Raw genomic sequence first — 12192 nt, forward strand, 5'->3', positions numbered from 1 at the left:
CGCAGAAATTTCTGGCAGAAATTTTCATTTCACTACCAGAATTGTCTTAATTGAAAATGATTAGACACCATCTTTGGATAATTCAATATGGACTTTCTTCAAATGATGTTGTTTTCTCCTGTAAAGAACTTCAAGTGGGAGGGGAAATGGTTCCCAGAAGTAGATCGCCGCACAAATCTTACAAGGCATATTTTAACATCTTATCAAGACGAAATGAAAATAAAAATAATTTGATGATTTCTTTATACATCGTTTATTCACACTCTGTATTACATGAGTTTCATTGCGCTAAGTTGCAGTCATTTCATCTCTTACATGAGTCCCGTTGTCTGGTTTATGTATCTCTATTGTTTGTATAGTCACTCGAACTGTAAAATGGAACACTGAATTGTATATGGCAGATGTGTACTCTTGAAACCACAATGAAGCTGTTTTTCAAACAGTCTTGCAATAATCGAATCAGGATTAGGTGTCTTCCCCTTAAGACGACATTTGGTATTACAGTGAAAATCCTTTGATGTTTCGCCGAGGTAGACTCATGATGTTTTAATGGATTAGTGAGGTGGGTTATACTATAAACTGAACTGCATAACGAAATCGGTGTTCATTTTCATGATATCAACTCACATTGTAATATGAACATGATATCAACTCACTGGTTGTTGATTTCCATTGGTATCAACTCACTGCTTATTGACTGACATTGATTGATTTCAGCTCACTGCTTATTGACTGACATTGATTGATTTCAACTCACGACTAACTGATTGCCTTTGACACTGATTTTAAATCACTAATTATTTGTTTGCTTATTGATTGACATTGATTTATTTCAACTCACTACTACTGATTGCCTTTGACACTGATTTTAATTCACTATATTATTTGTTGATATTTACTCACTAGTTATTATGGGTATATATCCTGCTTATCCGCAATCCAATGCATCACTTTCAAAATGGCAAATCAGCAGTTAGAGTGCAAGTTCATTCTAACTTCACGTGGAGGAAGGTGTCTCTGTATAGATAGGATACATGTTTAGAGTGAGCCGCAAACACAATGCTGCATCGCGGATAGCATGGATGTGCCTAGATAAGAACTGCACTTAAACTATTTCTACAGTTGAATGATGACATTCAAATGTATATAAATTATTTGTTATCGATAAACTTGTCACGGATAAAAATGTCATATGTATTTTAAGGGGTGTAAATAATGGTTCGTGGGAGTATTTCATTTATTTACCGGTTAACAATTTAGTATCATCCATCTGCTTAAAATCACACAGAACCTCCGTTGTTCTCCAGAGGCAGTCGACTTGAAAATCCTTGCATGCTCCACTGATTTGTTGTTTTAAACATCACAGTTGTCGACTTCCCAGGAATGAACTAACAGAACGAATCTTCCATAGGTAGTAGGCAAGTGGTGAGTGTTTAGGTCAAGGGTTCTGATTATAATGTTGTGAACTGATACAGGGATGTATGTATATACATATTGTATAAAACTTGAAATGTTTCACTTCTTCAAATCCTGCATTATGTTGTGTAATAACGTAATGCGGGTAGAAAACATGTGTTCTAGACAGCAGTAATAAAGGTAACCTCCCATTACCCCTACATGCCACTACCCCTACAGCTTATAACAACATAGTTTATGGTCTGTTGCATAACTAATCTCCTGCCTGTTTCCTATTCCATACAGTGGACTGGTCCACTTAAGATGCACAACATGACACAAGACAGATTTTAAAAGTGACTTTAATACATGTGTTATCACAAAGTACCACATCATTGAGATCAATTGTCAAGTTTTTCAGTCTATTTACATTCAGTGTTTTCATATCATCATATAAGGATGAACAAAAGATCACATTATCACAAGTGTTTCATATCAACATATCAGGATGAGAAAGACCACATTATTACATTATCACAAGTGTTCAAGTGTCAGTGTTACAGTCTATCCAAGCTTGAGCAGGTAGCCGACGGCGTCAAGAAACTGAAGAGGGGATTTCTGTCCACGCTGTAGCTGTTCCTTGAGTCTGCACAGACGGTTGTCGATCTCTGTACACTCGTTTTCTGTTTGTTGGCGCAGCACCAAAGTCAATCTGGAGCAATCCTCACTCTCTCGGCGTGTTCGACTCTCCTGATGACTTCTACAAATCTGTAGATGTTCGGGTGCCTGTGTGGAATTTCTCGATTCAGACGGTTGTGGAATCCTTCCAGGTTGTTGTTTGTCCTCGGCCCAGCTGTCAAGTTGTGGTTCCACAGGTGAAGAAAAATCTGGCAGTGTCGTCGACCCATGTTGTCACGATGTAGTCGTTGAAGTCGCCAGCTCTTGGGACGTCAGGAGTGTCATCCATGGCTTCAATCCAAGTGTCTTGGACCGCGGCTTGAGGAAGTAGAGGTAGTCCAGCTGCTCTCCTGATCCACTTGGTGACTTCGGGGTTTTCCTTGTAGGCAACAGCCAGTCCAAGATCCTGAACCTTCCTCCAGATGGCTTTGACAGAAATGGAAGAAACAGCCCTTCACGTCAGCAGTGGGAAATTCTGTTTCTATGGCGTGGATTGCTGCTAGCTCAAAATCGGTCTGGATGCAGGCAGGATCAAGCGGTCTGTTGAGTCTCTGCTGAACTTCATCCTTGAGCAATCGGAAGAGTCTGGAGTAGGTTGTTGTCTGGCGGTCCGGAAGAAGGGCGAAGATGAGGGGATATGTTGAGCTGCCACGTCTTGCATGGATGATGTATACTTGATTCCACAGTGCAGGACAGGCTGTGAAAGTTCCATCCATGTAGAGGTTGTCAGCTGACTGCAAGGCTTCAAGACTCTCTGTGTTCCGAAGGCCAAGATCTTGTCGTCATGGCCGTCCGCAAACAGGAGGAATGGTCTACCATCTGCTGTCTGCGTCCAGGGATCTTGGAGGTCGACTTCTGATCTCGTCTGTGGTAAGACAGGAATCGTCTTCTGGCGGTGGCGGTACTGCGCATCGGTATTGACTCCTCCCTGGCTCTCTTCCTCAGGTTGCTGACAAACCGGACCTTCTGGCTATCCTCTGGTGGGTGATTGTGTTCAGTCGTATTTCTTACCACATCGCCAACAGTTGTGACTCTTCCTTTGCATGTTGACTGCACACACTTCCAGTGTACACAGGTCTGTCGCTCAACATTCTTAGTGTGAAGATATCCATCCAACAGAACTTGACGGCTACCTCTCCGTGACATAACAAACTCAACATTGCGAAGACCAGCCATGTTGATGCCATGTTTGTTTCATGTCAGCACTTATATACTGTATGGAACAATCTCAATTTCCTGTATCATCTCCACGTTTTATTTCTCTCAACTTCTCAACATTGTAATATATGTAACATTAAAGTGCACTATAACAACTTTTCTTAACAACATTTAGCAATCACAACACTTTTCCAATTGTATGTTTCTTCTACTCAGGGTTGAGGTTTGTTTTCATCATGAGACCACTAATTTCCTTGCCACAAAAGACTAATCACATTTGTGCATCCCTTGATCTCATCTATGCTCCATGCACTAATCCCTCTTTAGGATTAGTCTATTATATCAGACAGGTAAATGCTAGGTGTTGTTTTAACTAGCTGTAGGGGTACTGGAGTGTAGGGGTAGTGGCATGTAGGGGTTATGGGTGTGAACCGTAATAAACGATCACGACAAATACCATCCTGTGTAAATACTCGTAATGGCTAATTATTTGGGAGAGTGTGTATTTGACCGTCCTTTCACCTGTATTAGATAATTTATGAGACACCTGCGTGTGGGCCACTTCTTGTTTATTCTAGGTAATTAGCAATCAGTGTGATCAACTGATCTGGATCTAATCTTGTTGGGTTTGGGGTATTTGCATCAGAATGACAATAACTGATTCATGATCAGGAAACTAAAACTATATACACTTCTGTTATTACCTCAAAGACCGGTTTGAGGAATTTAAGCAATTCATATCATCATGACATTAGATATTTTGGTTCAGTTCTGTGTTGGACCTATTCGATACACTATGTTTCAGGTGTACGAGGTCAGATAAAGTAGGTTGTATATATATATATACAAATTATACAACAACGTCATGAACAGCAATTATGATTGTATGTTTCATTGGCATTCTAGCATGCGGCTTCTTAATAGCAACTTCTTGTTCTTTGCATAAAGCAACGTGTGACGAGCGCTGTGAATGTAGTGACTGACGAAGGGTACTACATACCATAGCCTACGAAGAGCTGACCAAGCTATAGACTTCAATCAACACCCGTTTTTTATGACTGTTTTTACAACTTAATCCGTCCTGCTTATCGGCTTCATGGCTGTGCTATTTATTGTTCTTACTTCCCACCTGGCCTCGTCCAATTATCTACCCCTTGTTATTCAAGTACACGATGTTTGTCACAGCATTCGATCATTCTAATCACTTGGTTTTTGTCACCGTTAGCTTGAACATGGTGTGAGAACCTACACAGAAACGTTGCTCTTTGCAATTAACAAAGAAGTTGCTATCAAAAGACCGTATGCTTTTATTAGCAATTTTGCTGTCCCATTCCTGGGAAATTAGAGACAACCAGAATGTCGAGTCACCACTGATTTTTGAAATGATGTTAGTCAACCCAGGGATTCCTACAAAATATCGTGTTAAATTGTTTGAAAATATACCAGTCCTAATGATTCATTCATCCACATCTCTTGTTTACCTAACACTGCCGTTGCAATAAACAACCTATACATTGGATCAGTAAAAGAGCAAAACTTGCTTATGAAAATATCTCTTCAGGTAATGTGTTGAAACGGCTGGTTTGTGCACATAAGATAGTGCTAAACATAATGTACCATTGCACAAATGAAATGCATAAAGTCAGTATTTTGAAGTCAGTGGTCCAACAAACTATAATGTCTACGTTCTATCGAAAAGGTATCAAAACTTTCTTAGATAAAATGGTGAATGAAACTTGATGAATACGTTTGGAAAGAGCTACGATATATACCTGCAAAACGCAGAGGTTGTTCGAGATTTATACAGTATTGTGATTTAAACAGTATTTTTAAAAATTGCCATTAATGTTTACATTTTTCATAATAACACGATATAACAAAAATGGAAATAGGATTAGCAAACAGGCCATATGGCCTATGTCAATGCTTCTCCGCACATAGTTCGTTATTATTTTGACTTAATTCTATGGAGCAGACATTAGGACATTAATGAATGAATCAAAACAAAAGAAATTAAAGCAAATAAAATAAAGAATAAGACACCAAGTGCATTTAATGTTTACAGGTTGTTACTTGAATTCCGTAAAGCGGTTAGTTTCAGTTATATAATTCTGAACGGATTTCTTGTCTAAAGGAGATAAATCGTCATTGCCGTGAAGTATAGTATATATGCTGAGGTGGTTAAGGACAAAGTATCTCCTCGATGAATTTTCACATTGTTTTGTCACTGAACAACACGCTCCATGCTGTTGCTACCGAGATCATAATATATAGATCTTATCTATTTTATGATTTGTGTTGTAATACGAGTGTGAAAGGAAACGATTATTCATACAATAATATCAATGAGAAAATATACCAATCACGAATTAAACGCATATGATTTGCACACCACCATATGATTTTAGAGCCTCACGTTAGTGACTTACATTCATATCGTTCTTCAACACATTTTCGCTTCATGGATGACAACGTCTATATTATATAGGATGCGGCGTTTCAGTATAGATTATTATACTGTTGTCAAGCGAGACTGAGGTGCTGTAGCAGACTTATATATACATCAACATGGATTAAGCAGTTCAAATCCGCGGACACAAGCCCTCCATCAACAGAGATGAAGGATATCTCATCCCATCTGCATACAATGAACTGATAGCAACAACTTAGCAGAGCATTCCAGCAATGTATATTTTCTACCTCTTGGACATTTGACTTCCCCCTGTTGTCACTGCTTTATTACCCTATCCTATAGTTGTTGCTGTTAATCCCTTTGATGCACGCCTACATGTTGTTTTACTTATTCCCTGTAAAGTCTGTTTTGTGCAAAGAGTGGGCACCTGCTCCTTTTGATAATTATGATTACCCTCTCTAATAGAGTTTTGTCATTTGCAATGAATTATAGTAACCCTTATCGTAGATTACCCAGCAAACATATGTTTGCTTGGACACTGAGCCGTTGCCTACCTTTTCCTGTACCACATAAAACCCGCATGGTATGCCGGTTGATATTGTTATTTGAAATCGGCAGACAATGCACACCTGTTGTTGCTGCAGGACAAATGAATATTTCCGATACGACATTGTAAGTACTTGGGGTGCAGACATATGACTTAAATATGTTTGCGCATGCTGCTTAATATCATATTTGTGTAATACCACAATATACATGGATAAACTATCAAACTATGCATCGTTTAGAAAAAAAGTATTTTGAATACATGAAAGAGAATATTTATAAAGTTATAACTTGTGAAATTTAATTGTGCGGACCCAATGTATGTTTCATTACAAAGTTGTCTGTTAATGTCCTACTACAATCAACAAAATATCATCATCTGGTGTTTAACTGAACCGATATAACCTACTGGATAGAACCCAAAAGACGTGTATTGTCCATGCGGCACCACCCGACATTGTTTTGGTGTTTTCCCCTGAGTGACCGCTCTCTGGATTACGCAATTGTTAATTGCTGTGGCCACCAGGGACAACCGAACCGGGACGGTGGCCGCTTGTAGGGACAGCCCCATAAACAACAAATTATCAGGTGTGAAAACAATTAGATTTTCTCGGGTATTGTCACTTTGAACAGTGATACATTGTCGCTTAGGTATTGTTTATCATCTCAGTTCGGTACGCTGGTCATGTTGAGCGTGTTGATGGAGGCATTTCTAGGAATATGTAAATGATCAAATATTGTTATTATGTATCTAGTATGTGTCCAAACATATTGAATGCATTTATATTTATAGGAAAAGACTGAGGGTTTTTCATGTTGTTCAGAATATATGCTAATAATAAGCGTTCAATGATTTGAATACATGAATTCATTCACCTAAATTATATACAATGTATATATAGAGAGATGATATATATGCCAGGGTAGAGATTGCAAGCGGAGTCTGTACTGGTAGAAACTTATTATATAGAATAACCTATGCAATTGCAATCTCTACCAGTGGAAGCTCCATTCTGATCCTACATATGATTTTTTCATATGTGAAACCATAGTTTGTATCAACAAAATGGTCATGATTAGGACATTATCAATTAATGCAATTTGTATTAAAGTGAGATACATTGATATGGAATTATTTGAATTTTGCCTACAGAACAATCAGGGTTTCTACCAGTTGAATTGGAAATTGTACTGGTAGAGTCGGATCTGACAGGTAGGATCCGATTTCAATCTCTACTAGTAGGATACTGGTAAAGACTGCGAAGTCTCTACTGGTAGAATCTCCGATCAGATCGCAATCTCAACCCTGACAAATATTTATATATATATATAGGACACATATTTCTCCGAGAGGATCTCTCTCTGAAACATTTGACAACAGGGCTCATGTCTAACATGAAATGACTGTGACTTCGTCCGGTGAAACTCATGTTATACAGAACGTGAATAAAAGATGTATAAAAAAATCACCATATTATTTTTATTTTCATTTCGTCTTGATAAGATGTTAAAATATGCCTTGTAAGATTTGTGCGGCGATCTACTTCTGGGAACCATTATCCCCTCCAACTTGAAGTTGTTTACAGGAGAAAGTAACATCATTTAAATAAAGTCCATATTGAATTATCCTCAAATGGTGTCTAATATTTTTCAATTAAGACAATTCTGGTAGTGAAATAAAAAAGTCTGCCAGAAATTTCTGCGGGAAAAAAAAATCCTGCCAGATATTTCTGCGGTAAAAAAAAAATCTGCCAGAAATTTCTGCGGAAAAAATTAATTCTGCCAGTAATTTCTGCAGAAATGCATTTTCAGAGCCCATTTGTGAGCTTATGAACACGTGCGCGCACTGGCACATGAACTTTTTGAGTTCATCTCCTCGAGATCTTTCCAATGATATAAAATATGTCTTTGTAGCTCGCTTCCTTCTATGTGTCAAGTTAGGACTCGCTGGCCATTCCCAAGTTGTCCCACCCGGCCTTACCGCTATTGGGTCTTTTTAGTCTGATCACCGCTATTGGGTCTTGTTAGCCTGATCACCGCTATTTGGTCTTTTTAGTCTCATCACCGCTATTGGGTCTTTTTAGCCTGATCACCGCTATTGGGTCTGTTTAGCCTGAACACCGCTATTTGGTCTGTTTAGCCTGAACACCGCTATTTGGTCTTTTTATCCTGATCACCACTATTGGGTCTTTTTAGCCTGATCACCGCTATTGGGTCTTGTTAGCCTGAACACCACTATTGGGTCTTTTTAGCCTGATCACCGCTATTGGGTCTTTTTAGCCTGATCACCGCTATTGGGTCTTTTTAGCCTGATCACCGCTATTGGGTCTTTTTAGCCTGATCACCGCTATTGGGTCTTTTTAGCCTGATCACCGCTATTGGGTCTTGTTAGCCTGATCAAAGCTATTTGATCTCTTTAGTCTATTGGGAATCTTAGCCATGGTCAGGATATAGTCGAAGTTTTAGCTTATAGCAGGGAAATTTCATATGGGTTTAGAAAGGGTCTTTCGCGTTTGTTTTAGTAGTCCATTCGTGTTATTTCATCACTAATTTGTCTTCTTAGCACGATGAAATTTGTTGTGACAGATATCCAGATCTGAGGCGTCTAATATCCAACATAATATAGCCGTACTGAAAGTTAAATATTATTTGCTCACTCACGATTTCTAGCAAGTGATTTTTCCATAATTATTCTATCTTCCCATGACTCTTCCTCTGACAATTTAGAAGAAAATAGCAAAAAGTAATCAGATTTTGAACTTTGTGTCGTTGTCAGTGTCTGTTCATTGTTTGTGTGTATTTCGTCTATGTATGTTTCAATCCATGTGTTTTAGGTATGATTTGTACAGGATGGATGCTAGCGTAACTCAAGACCTACTGGGTAAGTTCTGTTGATGGATATTGTCTTCACCTGCTTCTGTTGCTGCTTATAGTGCACACGTATTTGAACTGATGCCATATTGGCTGCATCACACGTGGAGATTTGGGACGCCGAGGCCCTGTGAAGATCCATGTCAGAATTGATCTTCAACAACCCATGCTTGTCTCACCACATGAATATCCGGGTGAGAATTGGTCTTTAATAACCCATGATTGTCGTGTCGTGTCGTAAGAAGTGACGGATCGGGTGGTCAGGCTCACTAATTGGTTGACACATGTCATTGTATCTCAACTGTGTAGATCGATGCTCATGCTGTTGATCATTGGATTATCTGGCTAAACTTCAAACAACATGGGGTATTGAGAACAGGTCATCGGCATCCAGTTGTCATTAGGACTCTGCGGGTCGTCTCAGGTGACGTTGTTGTTCCCAGATGAAGACGTTGTTCATGCTTTCAGAAAATTCAGATGTTTGATAGGCATTTAGAAGTTGGTAGGGCAATACAACACTCTTGATATGGATGTACAACTTCTTTATTATTTACACACAACGTTTCTCGGCTAATACTTGCCCATTCATCAGGTGAATGACAGTGAATAGTTACAGAGGTATATATAGTGATTCACCTGATGAAGGGGCAAGCATTGCCCCAGAAACGTCGTGTGTAAATAATAAAGAAGTTGCACATCCATATCAAGTGTGTTGTATTTCAGAAAACTGTTTTTCTTCCAATTTACTGCGGGCCAAATATAGGTGGCATATTGCGAACTGCGGAGTTAAACACAATTCAGTCGTTCATTGACTCACTCACTGGCTCATTCACATTCTGACATTATAATTAATTATTATTATGATGATGGCTATGTCTGTCGACTGTTTGACCTTGACCTTCGTTCCCCCCGAGCAACATCTCTGCAAGAAGACTCAACACCAGATTCAGGGCATTTATTGTCCTCATTGTCTTCCGGTTATGCATACGTTGGAACTATCTGTGACAAGCCAGGTCGCAGCATATCACTAGTGGAGTATACCGACAATCTGGTGGATGATCTTCTGGTGACAGCTCACGAAATGGGGCATGCGTACGTAGACGTTTGGAGTGAGTGAGTGAATGAGTGAGTGAGTGTAAGGCAAGTCTCCTGTCCAGTCACTCACTCATTCTTCACCTAACACCCACCTACCCTCTCATTCAATCACTCACCCTACCGCTCACCCACCCAGACACCCACCCAACCACTCACTTAGTGACTCACTCACTACACAGCACACTCACCACAAACTCACTCACTTCACATTTCTATCTTTTCACTCACTCATTCATCCAGGGGACACCCACCCACCTTCTCTTTCACAATTCAACCAGACGACTCACTCACCATAAGACCCACCCTACCAAACACTCACTCACCCACTCACTCATTTACTCACCCACTCACTCAACCATCCACTCACTCACCCACCAACCAACCCAAATCCCATCCACCCACCCACTCACTCACTCACTCACCCACCCACCCCCACCCACCCACCTACTCACTCACTCACTCACTCACTCACTCACTCAATCAATCACTTTCACCCTACCACCGACGCATTCACCCACTCACTCACCCACCCACTCACTCACACTCACCCGCCCACTCACTCACTCACACTCACCCACTCATGCACTCACTCACTCAAACTCACCCACCAATGCACTCACTCACTCACACTCACACTCACTTACTCACTCACTCACACTCACGTGTATGTTAACAGTGCACGGCATGACGGGGAATACAACAACACGTGTTCTGGGACTGACGCCTACATCATGAGCAGCAGCTACTCAGCACATCATAACGTCAGCATAACGAATTACTTCCTGTTTTCTAACTGCTCCATCCGCTATTTCCAGACCTTCCTGGACCAAGTGTTAGCAGAAAGGTAAGAACCATTTACTTATATTTACTTTGAAAGTCGAGATCTGCACTTTTGGATGGTAAGCTGTTGGCTATGACTAGCGCTGCCATAAACAAAGTGAGTGAGTTTAGTTTTACGCCGTAGACAGCAATAGTCCGTTAATATGGACCAGACAATCCAGTGATGACATGTGTCAACCAGGGCAGCGAGCCTGACCACCCGATCCCGTTAGTTACGACAAGGATGGATTACTGAAGATCAATTCTAACCCGGATCTTCACGGGTGTTTCTTATGACCATGCTATGCTGCTTTTTTGGATGTTGGATTCAAACTGGCCCCAAGCAGCCAATGCTGGTCGTGCGATGCTAGTAAAAAGGACAGAGAGTCCATCGCGATGGATGCTGGTCAAGACTTGACCATTCCCAGGCCGTAGCTATGCAGCAGAGTTCATTGTAAAGCAGCAGAGTTCATTGTAAAGCAGCAGAGTTCATTGTAAAAAGCAGAGTTCACATTGTAAAGCAAAACCAAAAACAAAAAAATAAAATGAACGGATAAAAATGTAATATGTTTTACTATGTTTAACAATTCATGAGATATTCTTTCCACAGTGATACCACTTCCAGGAGCTGCCTCCTGGAATCTCTAGAACCGGCGTCTGTGACGAACGTCACCGGTGAGTGGCCTGGTCAGCTATACAACGTAAACGAGCAGTGTCAGATGAAATATGGCCCCACTTCCTATATGTGCTTGGTACGTATCGAAAGTGGACAATCCGGGTTTGAAGTGGTGTACGGAAACCTACAAATTAGTTGATTGGTTGGACTTCGGTGGCTGGGTGTCATCGTGACCCAAAGTAGATCGCGGCTCCCATCGCCGGTTTTCCAACATCTTTGTTGTTTTATGCCGCACTCGGCAATATTCCAGCTCTTCATATGCTGTCTGCAAAATAGTAGCGTTTGGACCAGATAATCCTGTGAATGGTATGATGAGCATCATTCTATGCAAAAGGATGCGATTACCTGCATCACCCAAGTCAGAGAGTCTGATTACACAATCCAGTCAGGAGTGGAGTACGACAAGCAGGCTCTCTGAAGACCAATTCTGACCCGGATCTTCACTGCTTCAAACATTGATGAATCATACCTTGAAAAAAGTATTGTTTATTTTAGTTTTAAAACAAAGTTTAAAGTTTACTTCGCAAAGTAGCTCCAATAT

General features: G+C 40.3%; 1 protein-coding gene across 1 annotated transcript in view; it reads left to right on the forward strand.

Moving 5' to 3' along the window:
• The window catches only part of LOC124273777 (metalloprotease mig-17-like), a 56153-nt gene that overhangs the window by 10744 nt on the left and 33217 nt on the right, over positions 1–12192 (forward strand). Inside the window, exons 7-10 of the mRNA XM_046709090.1 lie at positions 9025–9070; positions 10038–10153; positions 10833–11000; positions 11586–11727. Coding sequence (XP_046565046.1) covers positions 9025–9070; positions 10038–10153; positions 10833–11000; positions 11586–11727 — 472 coding nt within the window. The remainder of the gene's footprint in view (positions 1–9024; positions 9071–10037; positions 10154–10832; positions 11001–11585; positions 11728–12192) is intronic.

The sequence above is a fragment of the Haliotis rubra genome, unplaced genomic scaffold (assembly GCF_003918875.1).
Source record: "Haliotis rubra isolate DU_JTF1 unplaced genomic scaffold, ASM391887v1 Scf1037, whole genome shotgun sequence".
Taxonomy (NCBI): domain Eukaryota; kingdom Metazoa; phylum Mollusca; class Gastropoda; order Lepetellida; family Haliotidae; genus Haliotis; species Haliotis rubra.